General features: G+C 43.8%; 1 protein-coding gene across 1 annotated transcript in view; it reads right to left on the bottom strand.

Annotated features, from left to right (window-relative positions):
- Positions 1 to 15,463, bottom strand: part of MOB3B (MOB kinase activator 3B) — a 208,466-nt gene that overhangs the window by 29,068 nt on the left and 163,935 nt on the right. Inside the window, exon 3 of the mRNA XM_011958012.1 lies at positions 4,023 to 4,225. Coding sequence (XP_011813402.1) covers positions 4,023 to 4,225 — 203 coding nt within the window. The remainder of the gene's footprint in view (positions 1 to 4,022; positions 4,226 to 15,463) is intronic.

Raw genomic sequence — 15,463 nt, forward strand, 5'->3', positions numbered from 1 at the left:
TGACAATCCCATGGGAGTGACTGATACAAATACAATTAACTACATCTGCTAGGAGTCTACCTAGGGAATCAATCACTAAGACAGAAAAGAGGTCGTGGGAGCTAGGGAAGGGAGAATTCAGGAACATCCACCAACTACAGTCCAGCTACTGTTACAGTCATTATCTCACTTAGCTAACATTTCTTAAGCACTTACCATGTGATTAATGCATTTAATTTTTATAACTCTTATTATTATACCCATTCTATGAATGAGGAAAATGAAGCTTTGAAAAGCTATATATCTTGCTCAAGGTTGCACGTTAGTAAATGCAGGGTCCAGGATTGGAACCCACAGTCTAAGACTTTTCTTAGGCACTGTGTGATACTGACTCTCCTACCCCAGTGGGGTGCTAGATGGATCCCCAACACAACCTGTGTGGTAGATACTCAGTCCATATCAGACAAAAGCAACCAGAGATGTGTGGCTGTGCATGGTGGAGGCAAGGCAGAGGGAAACATGAGGTGGTGGTGGGGTCTCAGAGTTCCATGCTGTGGAATCCCAAGGCATGACACCAAGAATGTCCCACCAGTGGCGTGGGAACTCTGGGAATGCCGATCTTCTAAGGGAAACTGGCTGGACAAATGCTGCCCTTCTGGCCCCAGCTGCATTCTAAAGAATGTACAACTAGAATGTGAAGCCAAATGCCTGATTCCTTCATCATCCTTTGAGGGCCAAAAATGGGTAACATTTATCATTTTATATTTTTCAGACTGTATTGTAAATGTCTTTTACATTTGTAAAAGCATAGATTTTTTACGCACATAGAATAGCTGAGCAACTAAAGTTGCATATATAGAGTATCAATATATGCAAACCAAATAAAAATGTGTTGACTTGAGATGCTATGCCTGATTTGAATATGTGTACTGCAGTAGTATTAGTAGTTAGGTATCCTAGCACTGTCAACTGTTGAAATGGTCATTTCAGCAATAGCAATCCACAAGCCATAAACGATCTACTCTTAATGGACACTGCATGTGCTAAGTATCCAGAGCCTGATATTATATGATTAGCCTCAGAAACATTCTTAATATGTATTTCTATTCCTTTATAGGTTTTGGTTAGTGTAAAACAAACAGATAAGTTCTGACAATTAAGCAATTAAAAAGTATAAATATTTACAAGCATTAAAATTAATTTCCCTGTAATTATAATTAACACAGAAATGTAGGAAGTATACTATTGCAAGCAAGATTTAAAGAAATATAAACTTCTAGGGAATAAAACCTGGTACCTTTCTTGCTCACTTAAACTGTTAAAAGTTTCTGGTTAACCTAATTTTATCCCAGTCCCCCAAAGAGTCTCATGTCTAGGATACTGACACGTTTGAGGCCATTCTGTGACTCTGAGACTTCAAGTTAGTTCCTGGCACTGCCTTGGAGCCCTTTCTTCAATTATAGAAAATAACTGAGTTTTCTGACAGCAAAGAAAGCCTTTCTCTACGTGATAACTTACACTCAGCTTCTTCCTACAATGTTGTCTTTATGCTTTCAGGCATAAAGGAGAAATTGACTTTCAGCTCTATCTTGGTGTTTCTCATCCCTTAGCTCAGTGAAACTGGAAGTGTGAGTGCTTCCACAGCCTCTTCCGTCTTGTGGGCCTTTGGAGAAGTTATCTTGCATCGACCTGAACATGACTACAGAAGAGAACTGAACTGAAACCATCTAGGAGATCGCAGTGGTTTCTTCCGGCTCTTCATTTACATGGCCCTTGTCCATCTTTCCTCTGTCCTTGACATTTTCTGAAATTAGCTTTATCAATTGTTTCTAGTCTTAACTCCCTTGAGCTGTTTGTACAACCTTATCTTCCCATAGTGGCTGTTTACCCAAAACAGCCTTTATAAAACTCAGCCATCAATGAATTGTAGCTTCTTTCCATACTATTTGTCCAACTGCATTTAGAGACAACTTAGTTCCTACCCCAGAGCCTTCTAGAGATCTCTCGTGAAAGAAAATGAAGAAAATAGGCTCTTTTTAAAGTAAATATGTGAGACATCTCAAGTGTACCCCAAAAAGTCTTGCTTTGTTCCAGGACTACTGAGTAATGCAAATATATATATATATATATATAGTATTATATATATTGTATAATATATACATATATTTTTTTGCCATATATTCTCATAGCACAATAATAAATTTCAAGGTGAAAAACACTAAAGGTGATATGTGAAATTCACCATCTTTCTTTGCCAGGTACAGGTACTGTACTGTATTAAACATCTCTCTTATTTTTTGTGTTTTGATTCTTTAGCATCAAAGTGGTCTTGTTGATCCTGGAGGGACTGCCCCTCCCAGAGCTAGCCAATTCCTAGTGATGGTAAACAATTTGCCCTCAAGCTGTTTACACAACAACCAATGCAAACTAATCCTGCAGAGCCTGCACCCCAAATACTTCCTCCATCAGGGTCTCACACTAACCACCCCAGGGCCAGGTATCAGATAACTAGGAATAACCCCTAGGCTCCAGAGATTCTTCAAGTTAGCCAACCCTAAACCTGCTTACTCTGTCTGGCCCATTCCTTCCCATGAAAACCACAGTGAGGGTTCTTGCCCTTGCTTTCTCTGCTCCCTCCGTCTCCTGACTAACCCTGGTGCTTTCCCATGTGCTCTCTTGTGGCGCGGCATGGCTCTTTCTCTTGGGACAAGTATAACAAATTCTCTTTTCAATGACAGTCATCTGATCTGTTAGCTTTACCATACCTAAATAATAATAAAACCTGGCCAGGCGTGGTGGCTCACACCTGTAATCCCAGCACTTTGGGAGAACAAGGGTGGAGAATTGCTTGAAGCCAGGAGTTTGAGACAAGCTGGGACAACATAGTGACATCCCATCTCTAAAAAAAAAAAAAAAAAAAAAAACCAGCCATGCCAGCCTATAGTCCCAGCTACTTGGGAGGCTGAGGTGGGAGGATTGCTTGAACCCAGGAGTTGAAGGTGAGCTATGGTGAGCTATGACCCTGCCATTGCACTCCAGACTGGGAGACAGAGTGAGACCCTGTCTCAAAGAAAAAATAAAAATAAAAATAATAAAACCCGTGTTTTAAAATAGGTACATAAAGAGAAAGGGATACAGGGTGGCAAAAGAGGACAGCCTGGCCCTCGTACTCTGGTCATTCAAATGAACTTGGATGAAATGTAGTTGCTCTGTCAGTTATATTTAGCAAAACAGCCACCTTGTATTATATGGGGGCATAATATAGTACTCAATAGAGCCACTAAAAAATCCTTTGATCAAAGTGTCTGCATTGAGATGCTGCATGGTACAAAAGATGATGAGGTTTTTAGGGGTCCTTGACTTCTGAAGCACAGATTGAGTGCCACTGGAAAGACAGCTTTTGAAGAAAATAAAAGTATTCCCCATTCACCTAAACAATAACACTAAGGATTTAATCATATCAAATGTTCTCTATTCTAATATATCTCATTGAAACTGCATCACGGAAAACTCAGTGTGAAAAGCAAAGTCCCTGTGAGATTGTACTCTTATTTAGGGCTTAACTTCTGTCACTACCTCTGGAGTAAAAGCTGCCCGAAGGCAGTTTTACCTGACTGTATGCCTAGCAGCTGGCACACAGTAGGTGCTAAATATTTATTTACCTACTGAAGAAATGTTTCTGATCATCTTTGATTAACAGAGTGAGAGATAATATAAGATATCAAAGATGCCCATTTAAGGAATGCAGTAAGTGGAAGGATGACTTTGGAGCTGAGAATTAAAGCTACTCCCTCTGATCCAAACTATTATATTCCCACTACATTCTGCTACCTCTTGGAGAGTAATCTCGGACACTTATTTGGTGATAGTGGACATCTTGGCATCTCCTGGCTGTTTGTTGACCACTAAACCCCATTCAATTCTGCAGCCCTCTGCTAACAGCTAGCCATCAGTGAGCATTTTCCAGGGATTGACAATACACTATGACAAATGGCCGAGCTCCTGGGGTGACTTGGATACCATTATTGCATGGTGCCACTTACCAAAGGCTCGAGCTCCTTGCGGTCTATGAGGTTCATCTCTGTGACAAAGTAATAGAAGTGTTTGTAGCAGGTGTTGACATGGGCCTCTGCACCCATCACAATGACCCGGTCGAAGTGGTGGATGTAGACGTGGACAAAGACCCGGAAAAGGCGGCACAGGATCTTCTTGCAGATCTGAAGGAAGTTCTTTGGGAAGGGAACACCTAGAGAAGAAAAAAAGAAGAAAGAATGAAACCATGACAGGAAAGTTCCTTTTCCTCTTTCCTCTAATATCAGAAAACTGTCTGAGGGTGAGGCTACAGGGAGACTGGCACCCCGTGTCACAGGAGTCATAGGGAGTGGGGGGTGGGGGTTGGTAGCAAACTAGAAAGCACCTTCCACCTCCTCATCAAAGGGAGCAGTTGCTGTGACTACAGCCAACAGTGGCCATATAGGGATGGAGGCCCAGTGTTGTTACAGCTTCTAATTTTTCAAGATAATTCAGAAATTTAAGAGTTATACATGGACCTACTGCATTTTTTAAACATTAAGCAATTAACTTGAAGTTTTAAAAAGTACCATTAGTCAAAATAAAACATCTCTCTAACTTACACTGGGCTTGCAGGCTACCAGTTTGCAAAGTTTTTCCTGAGGTATACTGTTTCTGAGGTGGGCAAATTCAATAACTTTCACAGATACTTTGTATCACATAGATTCCCCCTCTGTCTCTTTGAGGAAGGTAAGAGTTGGGAGGAGGTCTTGTTTTTCATAACACAGAAAGGGTGAGTGGTTATCGAAGTCACTCAGATTTCCCATCTGATGACCACTACTCCCAGCTTGGTCAAAGCAACAAATTGCAGGATCGCAAGCCCACTTCCTTTCTCCCTCTCAAACACTGCTTAAACTGTTCTGTTATTTATGCTGTCCTTAAGTGGTGACATGTTGTAATGGGTTCCTAAGTTAAACAGACATTGTTTGAATTCTTACTCTGCTCCCCTTCCAGATGTATGACTGTGGGCAAGTTGTTTGACTTTTGGTTTCTCGTCCGTAAAAGAGTGGTCCTAATAAGGTCTTCCTTACATGGCTGGGAGGGTATTAACGTAAGATCCTCCTACAGTACCTAGAATACAGTGAGAGCTTATTAAATGATAATGTCCTCCCTTTTCTCTGCAAGGTAAGGCCTGTTACTATAAGGAAAAGAATTACTGGGCCGCACGCAGTGGCTCACACCTGTAATCCCAGCACTTTGGGAGGCCAAGGCAGGCGGATTGCCTGAGGTCAGGAGTTCGAGACCAGTCTGGCCAATATGGTGAAACACCGTCTCTACTAAAAATACAAAAAAAAATAGCTGGGCGTTATGGCGTGCTCCTGTAATCTCACCTACTTGGGAGGATGAGCCAGGGGAACTGCTTGAACCTGGGAGGTGGAGGTTGCAGTGAGCCGAGATTGAGCCACTGCATTCCAGCCTGGGCGACAGAGTGAAACTGCGTCTCAAAAAACAAAACAAAACAAAACAAAACAACAGAATTACCCTTGTCAAGGAAAGGTAGAAATGACCACTAGCCTTTCAGCAAAATTGTAGAGCTATGCACAGTGCGTGCCCCAAGTCCCCAGGAAGCCTGGAATTTTGCTGTCCTTTCCTCCACAGAAACCTAGTGGCAGCTGTCTGGTGAGACGCTTGGATCACTTGGGACCCCAGCACAGGATGAGAAGGAACATGTCTGGCAGGCGGCAGTGACAAGATCTGCCTCCCTTGGGTCCCAGCACTGATACTGGGTTTTCTTTGAAACAAAGTGGCAACATATGAAATGAACCCAGGGAGAAGCTCTGGCACTGCTTGGGAGCTGACTGCCTGGGCAACAGATGCTGGGATTTGGGGTTGAGGGTGAGGTAGAGCTGAGGAGAAGGTGGAGGGTAGCCGCACGCAGAGTTTATGGGCTGCTTTCTCAGTGGAGAGGGGCCTGCAGAACTGCTGCTGCCACGCTGGGGGCCGGTCTGGAGTCTTTCAAGCCTGAGTCCCAGAAGTGATGGAATTCCCTCTAAGACAGGTATGTTTCCTTCACAAGGGGAGTCCTGTAACCCAGCTGGTGACAATGCCAGGAGGTTGACATATGTTATCTTCACAACGTATCTGTGGAATAGGTTTTATTATTCCTATTAATGTTTCATAGATAAATAGCACTGAGGCTCTGCAGCATGAATTCTGTTGCTAAAAAGTGGTAGGGCTGGGATTTAAACCAAGTCAGCCTGACTCTAAAATCCAAAAAATGAGTATTACGGAGTACAACTCTCTCTCTTGCCAGGTTAGAAGAACCACTCGATTGTCAAGCACAGTGAGACATCTAAAGGTTACTCTTCGGTGGCACAGAAACATAAATAAGCAAAAGAAAGAGGATGGGGACAGAAGGCAGAGAAGGGCAGAAAAATGTCCACAGCATCAGAAGCCACAACCAGAGGTGAGAAAAGGTCGGTTAACATACTCTGCTGCCTTCAATGAGAGTATGTTAGCTTTCTCTGCTCAGGCCTTAAGACCACAGACCTGGGATTAACAGTAGTATTTACTGAGCTCTTACTATGTTTTAGGGACTGTGCCAAGCCCTTTATATGGATTAGCTGACTGAGCCCTCAGAACAGGCCTTAAATTATTTCCATCTCACAGATAAAGAAATAGATTTGGGACAATTAAGGAGCTGCCCAAGGTCACCCAGCAGGGAAATAGTAGAGGAAGGATTGGTCCAGTTAGCCCGACTCCAAAGTCCACGAGCACTGCTCTGGGGCTCTGCACACACTTCTAAGCTCCGAGGTCCTTCCTTTCTGGGCAGCTCAAACTCCCTCAGGTATGCTCCCCCTTCTCCTCCCCTGGTTCCAGTCTCATGGAAGCTCACCAGATGCTGGGGGACACAGGGACTTACAGCTGTGCCAGTTTATCTGTGTGGTCCTTATAGCCAGCCCCTCTACCCTCCACACTGACTGCAGATAAAGCAAAGTTTTGGACACACTGCAGATGCTCATGGCAATTGCTGGCCCCCTTTAGATTGTCTCCAAGCAGCTCTGTTCCCCCCATCTCTGCCTCTGCTCAGCTCGGAAATCCCGGCTGTGCCTTCCATTCCAAACCTGGTCTGGAAAGTCTCTGACTTGTCTCTGGCCTTGAAGGGGGTTTGCCTCTTGCCTATTCATTTTGGGCTATGGCTTTAGAGTAGTTGGTTTGGAATCTGGAAGACCTAGTTTAAAACCCTAGCCCTACTTCCTACTAGCTACAACTTATGCAGCCTATGTAGCATGTAAGTAGTAGGGCTAGGATTTTAAACTAGGTCTTTAGTTTAAAATCCAGTCGAGTCTTCATCACTCAACTTTATTATAAAACTAATACACAAATTTACCTTGTAGGGTTTTTATAATAGTATCTGTACTGTGCTTGGCACTCAATGGGAGCTTTGGGAGTAAGTTCAATTTCATTATTTCTCACCTGAACTCCTCAGGCAGGTAGGACTCCAGGCTCAGAATCTCTTGGCTCTGGCTGCTAAGTCAGGCCCCACTCTTCCACCATTCCCTCCCTTGCATGTAATTCATTCTTCAAAAGCAAAAGCTGTGAATGGTTCAAGTCGAGACATGTTCAGCATGTACTGCAGTCACCCCAGGCCAACTCCAGACACTGCAAAGAGGCTGGGAGCCCTTAGGAGCCTAGGAAACCCCACTGGGTTCTCTGCTGAATCAGAGACAAAACCCAGCTCACAGGGAGTGGGGCAAAGAACAGGAAAGCTACATGCATTTGAAAAATTCTTATATTTATTGATGGTTCAGGGGCCAATTCTATAGTTTGTATACTATTTTCACCCTTTTCTCTTCTGCCTTACGGACGTCCAGATTTGTGTGTGTGTGTTTTAAATAAACCTTCTCAGAAGGTGGGACTTGGAAGAGGTTGTCCCTTCAGATGGAGAGACCTGGATGTCCACCCCTTCTGCAGACTCTGGAACTTTCTCATTCTGTGTAACTGGCCTCATGGCAGCAAGATAAAACAAGATGCAGCTTGCTGACCCACTCCCTTTCCTGGCAGGCTCCAGAGAGCCACTTCATGAAAACTGATTGATTTGAGGTGGTTTTCTTTCTTTATGGTGCTGCAAAGAAGTATCCAATCTCCATTAAATAACTAAAAGAAAAGATAACTCCAAATGAGGGCTGATCTGTGTATGTGCAATGTCATTTAATCCCAGTGACACCCTGAGTAGTGGAATTATTATGTCAGTTTTTTTGTTGTTGTTGTTTGAGACGGAGTCTTGCACTTTCGCCCAGGCTGGAGTGCAGTGGCACAATCTTGGCTCACTGCGAGCTCCGCCTCCCGGGTTCACGCCATTCTCCTGCCTCAGCCTCCCGAGTAGCTGGGACTACAGGCGCCTGCCACCACACCTGGCTAATTTTTTGTATTTTTAGTAGAGACGGGGTTTCACCGTGTTAGCCAGGATGGTCTCGACCGCCTGACCTCGTGATCTGCCCGCCTCAGCCTTCCAAAGTGCTGGGATTACAGACGTGAGCCACTGCACCCAGCCCATTTTTTTTTTTTTAAAGGAAACTGAGGCTTAGCTCAGTTAAATCATTTGCCCCAGGCCACATGGGTAAAATGTGATAGAGATTTGGCTTCAAAACTCAGGCTTTTTCTTCAGCATCCTATAGGTTCTATGGTGTCAGGGAAGGTGAGCGATAAGAATACCATTTTCTTTTAATTTATTCGTTTTTTAAGGACAGAGTTTTACTCTACCCAGGCTGGAGTGCAATGTCACAATCACAGTTCACTGCAGCCTCAGCCTCCTGGGCCCAAGCAATCCTCCTGCCTCAGCCTTCCGAGTAGCTGAGAATACAGGCATGCGCCACCATGCCTGGCTAACTTTTGTAAATGTTTTTGTAGAGATAAAGTCTCACTATGTTGCCCAGCCTGGTCTCAAACTCCTGGGCTCAAACAGTCCTCCCACCTCAGCCTCTCAAAGTGCTGGGATTATAAGCGTAAGCTATCTTGTCCAGTCAAGAAAACCATTTTATGACCTGCAATTAGCTTGCTTGTGGAAGGAGCTCAAAAAATATTTGTTTTAAAAGAATCCAGTTCAGCAGTTGGAAGAAAGGCAACTGGATCACCTCAAATGGACACTTGGCTAGCTACAACGGCAGCCTGGACCTGGGGAGCTGTACATGGCTGGGTCGGAGCAAACGGCAACCTGTGGTCTACATGGCACACCTGACCCAACATCAGGACCATAACTAATGCCCTCCTTCTGCCTCATGAGCACAGAAGATATGATGGACCCTCCACTTCAATATTCCCCATTATGTGTTTTAAAAGTCATGATTCTTGAGAGATCCTGGGCTAAAAAGAGAGGATTCTGAGGCCAAATATATTGGCAAAAATGCTATTTTCATAGAGGTTTACAATGTACCCAAGCATAGTAAAGGATCTGAGAATATCTGTAGGAAAAAGTCCTATTTAAATCTGGATTCCCCTTTGCTCATAATAGCTATTGATTTAAAACACAGAGTCTGTAATCAGAATTCCTAGGCTTCATTTCTAGCTTTACCACTTATTCATAATGTAGCCATATTCAGAAGATGTAGTGTCTCCTATCCTCACTCTCCCCATCCTTAAAGAAAAATAGGGATATATTAATGTTATTTGCAGCTTAGGTAGTTGTGTGGATTAATTATATAAACATCTAAAAGGGTTAGCTTACTGCCTTGCAGATAGTGAGTATTCTATTGTGAATTGTTAGTTTTAGTATCCCATTGACCAAATGGTCTTTGTAACACACTTGGGGATTAAGTTCCTCCTGCCTATTTATTTTCAGGATAGCAGTCTTGGCATTAATACATCAATTCTAAACTTGCAAAGAATTTACAGTGGCAGGTACTGAATAAGCCCTGGAGTATAATCTACCTTGCATTATTTTCTACTAGTTTCTCAGACTTACATCTTTTATTGCTGTAAGTTCTCTGAACAAAGGGACTGTGTTATACTTTGATTCCACCTTTGAAAGCACCTGGCACAGGCAAGGCAGGAATACTTCATCAATCAAAATTGAATCAGAAAAAAGCAGTGGTCTTATTTAGTCAAGATGTGAATCCATCATCTCCTGTTTGGGGGAGGCAAAAAATAAAATAAAATAAAATAAAATAAAATAAATAAAACCCACAGCAGAAAGGATAGCTTTTTGCCAGACTCTTGATATATATAGTCCTGGCATGGAAGGCTGCAAGTTGCTTTTGGGGAGAAGAGAAAACTCTGCAATGAGGAACACTGTGATCCAGCCTAGGGTGTGGAAGGGAAAAAAATCCGAAACTTTATTTTTATCATTGAAACCTTCCTTTTTCTCTTTTCAATCTTTTTTTTTTTTCCCCCAGGTGGTGAAAGTTAATTTTCAGTCACTGTACTCCATTGGAAAGTTAATGCCAGACAACATTAACCAGCAGTTCTAACTGAAATAGATTGTAAGGGTTTGGAGTTAAATTTTGACTAGTCTTATAATAATCCAGACAAACCATCAGCAATAATCCCAGACTGTTAGATATCTGCCTGTATTGATGATATAGAAAACAACCTTTGATCACAAGATCTCCAAGTGATCTGCAATCAATAATTGAGTCTTAGAACATGCCCTTCCCTCTATCCTACCCTGAACTACCGCCTGTGGCTCTTAGATTAAAAACTGGAAAATTTCAGACTCCAATAAGTTGGCCCACATTGAGAAAGTGTTCAGACTAGTGCTCCACAGAGAGGGGATGGACATCCAGGTGTCCAAGGATAACCCTGGGCCTGGATGGCCTTGAGTCATGTGGTGTAGCTTAGTTTCTGCAAATGGATCAGTACTGAAATGGAGTTAATGAACCTGAAACAGGGCCAGCTGAGCTCAGGTTTTGGCGTGAGCTGAGGCAACATGCCTAAGCAGAGGCCAGAATCCAAACCAATCACTAATATAAGTTTCTAGCAGGAGTCTGCTCACCAGTTAGACTCAAAGCAAGACTAGAGTTTTCTGGGCAAACAGGCTAAGGAGGAGGCAGGCCAGGGCGCTGGGGTGAGGGGGGAGAGTGAGGAGAGTGCAGGCCTGGAGTCTCTCTTGAAGGCTTGATGAGACAGCCTTGTAGCCCTGTCTCTGTTGCTCATGAAGCCTTGGTACTCAGTCAGGAACCCGCATCTGACAGAGCCCTGCTGAGTTTGTGAATGTGTCTAACCACAACTTTCTGATCTCTAAGCCACATTCAGTGTGAGAGCTAAATCGAGTATGAAACGTAATAATTTCTCTGGAGCCCCATGCAGATTTGCCTTTCATCTCTGACTTAGTAAATCTCCTTTCTCCCCAAGAAAATTTAATAAAAATTCCAGTAATTTCTGCACTTCAACCCATTTTTCTTTCTTCCTCTTTCCCTCCTGCCCCTCCCTTCCACTAAGCCCTCAAACATCTCATTCAATCCTTCCTTTTCAGGCACCTCTGAAAGAAAATATGTTGCCTAAATGGCTTGTGTTACTTATTTTATCTTGTTATGGAGGCCAAAAAAGGAAAAAGTCCTTTAGAACATGCAGAAATGCTTTGGTTGACAAAGGTCCAGGAGATTGGGGGGTGGGGGTGTGTGTTCTGAGTTGGCTGTTAATCATTCCTGTTTTCATAATTTTCCCTTTTCTTCTGAAGAGAAAGGCCAACACCTGGGAATGAGACGCTGATCTGTGATCGGTGCTGGGCTAAACCTGGGCTTTTGTGGTCTGAAGAGTAAGAACCAAAAGGTTGTCTCCAGGGATACTGGAGAACTGCCCCCAAACACCTCAAGTTCTGCAAACAACTGGCAGAAGCCCCCTTTATTGATCACCTGGTTACTGCCTCTTCTTTCTTTAGAGCTTGGCTCAGCATCTCCCATCATCCCCAGACCCAGCTTCCCTGGCATCTGCTATTCTGCTCCTGAAATTTTCCTGCACAGATCACACATGGTAATTCCACATGTATCTGTGGGAGTCCCTGCTTCAGGTCTGTTACCTGCTCCAGACTGGCCACTCTGTGAGAGCAGGGATGGTGTCCAGCCTCCTCACAAATGTCTCCTTAGTGATGCCTCCTTTGTGGCTTGGCACCTGGAGCAAGGTGGGTATGGAATAAATACTTGCTGACTGTTGGAATGAGAGTTGAGCTCCTGTGCCATCTGCATACCCTGAAATCAAAGCTCAAAGAGGTGAAGGGATTGACTTTGGTTTTATAGAGCTAGTTTGTGATGAAGAGGGATCTGAATTCAAGTCTGTCTCAGAGCCTATCCTCTTTCCATTCTGCCAGGAAGCTTTGCAGGGTTCTACAGGTCCTTTCATCTCACCCAAATACAATTGACACAACAATTGACACTTATTAGAACACAAGGTGGAAAAGGGTAGTTTGGCTTTTACTTTCTCAAATGTATGTGTCACTGGGGGTTTAGGACACTGGTGAAGTGCCTGGCTCTGGCCTCAATCCCACTTGCGATTCCAGCTGTGGGACTTCTGTGCTGCTTGCCCTTAAGCAACTTTGCTAACTTTCAAAAGCCTGTTTCCTTGTCTGAGGAATGGTGATAATAATACCTAGCTCTTCATGAGACCGTGAGGACTGAATGAGAAGCACAGCGCCAGCAGGCACACAGAAGGCATCTGGCAAACGGCAGCCGATGTCACCAATGCTAGGAAGACAGCTCTTCTGAATCAACGCCAAGACAGGGGTGGCAGGAGAGCAAACGAAACAGGACAGGTGAAGCTGCCTCTTCTCCAAAGGGTAAACGTTTTTTGGAAAGTATACTTGGAAGACCTGCGATATATGGGAATAGCATGTGAACTGTCCAAGGAGCTTCCAAAGGACACGTGATGAAACCTGACGTCCTGGCCAATCCTTTGGGACCCCTGATGGCACGTCAACAACACCCAGAAGTGCCCATGTTTCTCCTTGAAACTGTTATTTATGTCTGAGGGCTTTTGTGCCATCCCTTCTGTCTTCAGAGTCCAGTAATAAGAGGGATGTGAAATCCCTCTACAAGTCATAAAAACAACTCATTCTCAATAGTTCACGAATAAAAACAACATCCCACACACGTGGAAAAAGAAAACATACCTCCTCTGGCAGCATGACTGAGAACACACCATTTCCAGAATACTCGCAAAACAAGATGCAATCAGATCACAAGGCAAAAACAAAATGAAACAAAACAAAACAAAACTCATGAACACCACAGATGTTTCTTAATAATATATATCCTCCTCCTCTTAGCTTATTCTCTTGCCCCTTCATCCCCACCCATTCTCCTGCCACCTGCTATATATATATATACACACACACACACACACACACACACACACACACACATACATATACAGAGAGAGAGGCAGAGAGAGAGAAGCTTCATGTTCTTGCTGATGCTGATGAAAATTCAGCTGCTAGGATTGATTCCTCTTAGCAGATGTTTTGTGTTATCTCAGTACGTTCCTCAAGAAAGTGTCTGTTCGTCATGCCAAGGAAAACAATCCTGTGTAGCAGGACTTTGTTCCTCTGCCTAAAAAAAGAGAAAAAAAAGTCCCCAAACAAGCTGACAGCTGCAAATGCTTAGAAATAAACTGGCTACTACTCTGTTTTCCAACTCCCTCCCTCTGCCCCTCCCCAGCCCTTTTGTGCTATCCTCCAGTCTGTTATCATGGTGGTTGGGCCAAAAGAAAGACAAACAGTGGTGTGTGATTATATGTTCTCAAGAGAGTCTTAATTCTTTCAGACATGCCATGTGCTGGGCATAGGAAGTGCTGTTTCAGCCACCCCAAGGAGCAACCATGAGACCAGTGTGCCTGCTCGTCACACCTCCTCCTACCCCCCAGCGCCACTTCTGAGTTGCTCATCAGCATTCCCAGCTCCCAGATGGCTGCCTTTGTTCGCTGCTTTCACAGCATGGATATGAAAGGAACAGTAGATTAAGAAAGACCCAAGACAACCGTGAAAGATACTCACCGTGGATTGACAATAAAAGCCATTAGAAACAAACTCTAGACAGTGCAAATCTGACCAGTTTGCTGAAAATCAAATGGGCCAAATGAGACAGAGCCAAGAACAGGATGTTAATGAACTTCATTGGTTCTTGAAAGTTAGGCTGAGTTTGATCAGGAATAGAGGTCTAGGACTGCCACACCTTCTATTTTTGATGAGCCCCAACCAGAATTTGAAGGCCAGGTTCTTTGTCATGGATATAATATTGTGAGTATCCTCACAAATAAAACTATTCTTTATTCCCCACTAGAATCTTTCTTCCCTTACGTGGAGGACAATTAACACCAAGTCTTGTCTTGAACGGTTGCTGATCTCTAAACTTCTCTCCAGCCCCACCGCCTCCTTCTGAGCCCACCTCCTGCCTGGTTTATGCAGCTCCCTTGGAACTGAGCTTCCTTTCTTTACTCCTGCATTTCTCCAATCTCCACGTGGCAGGTGAAGGACCTTCCTAATCTGCAAATGTAGCCAGGAAATCTGTTTTTCTGCACAAAACTCTAAAGCAGCCTCCTACAGATTCCAAGGTGAAATCCAATCTATTTAACATGCAGGCAAGACCCTTTATGATTTCACACATGGTCCACCATCATTTCTGGATTCTCCTAACTTGCGTGTAATACTCTAGCCATCTGAAGCTACCATCCTCTTGCTCACTTGCTTCTGTGCATTGCTGCATACTGGAGGGTTGGTAGCTGGAAACCTCCTCCTCAGCTTCTCCATTTTGCCTAACTCCTGTTTGTTATTCAAACCTCAACTAATTTATCACTTCCTCTAGAATGTCCTCCCTTCCCACCTCACCCTCAGTCTAGTTAGGCATATCATAACACCTGCTACTTCTTCCATGACAATACTACCACATCATCTTTTAACTGTCCTTTTTTTTTTTTTAATCTCCCAGGAGACTGAAAATTGTGTAATGTCAGGGATCTTTCTTGTTCATAGTCATAGCCCTGGCATCGAATGTGTAGCAGAACACAGTGGTTCTTCATATGTAATTACTGAATGCAATGGATTGAATGCTAATGCCCCCCTCAAATGCATGTGTTGAAATCCTAATCCCCAAGCTGATGGTACTAGGAGGTGGGGCCTTTGGGAGGTGATTAATTCATGAAGGCAGACACCCCATAAATGGGATTAGTGCCTCTAAAAAGGAAGGTCCTGGCCGGGCGCAGTGGCTCAGGCCTGTAATCTCAGCACTTTGGGAGGCTGAGGTGGGCGGATCACCTGAGGTCGGGAGTTCAAGACCAGCCTGACCAACATGGAGAAACCCCGTCTGACCTAAAAATACAAAATTAGCTGGACATGGTGGTGCATGTCTGTAATCCCAGCTACTAGGGAGGCTGAGGCAGGAGAATCACTTGAACCCGGGAGGCGGAGGTTGCGGTGAGCCGAGATCGCGCCATTGCACTCCAGCCTGGGCAACAAGAGTGAAACTTCATCTCAAAATAAAAAAAAAAA

This window comes from Colobus angolensis, unplaced genomic scaffold (genome assembly GCF_000951035.1).
Source record: "Colobus angolensis palliatus isolate OR3802 unplaced genomic scaffold, Cang.pa_1.0 Scaffold455, whole genome shotgun sequence".
Lineage (NCBI taxonomy): Eukaryota > Metazoa > Chordata > Mammalia > Primates > Cercopithecidae > Colobus > Colobus angolensis.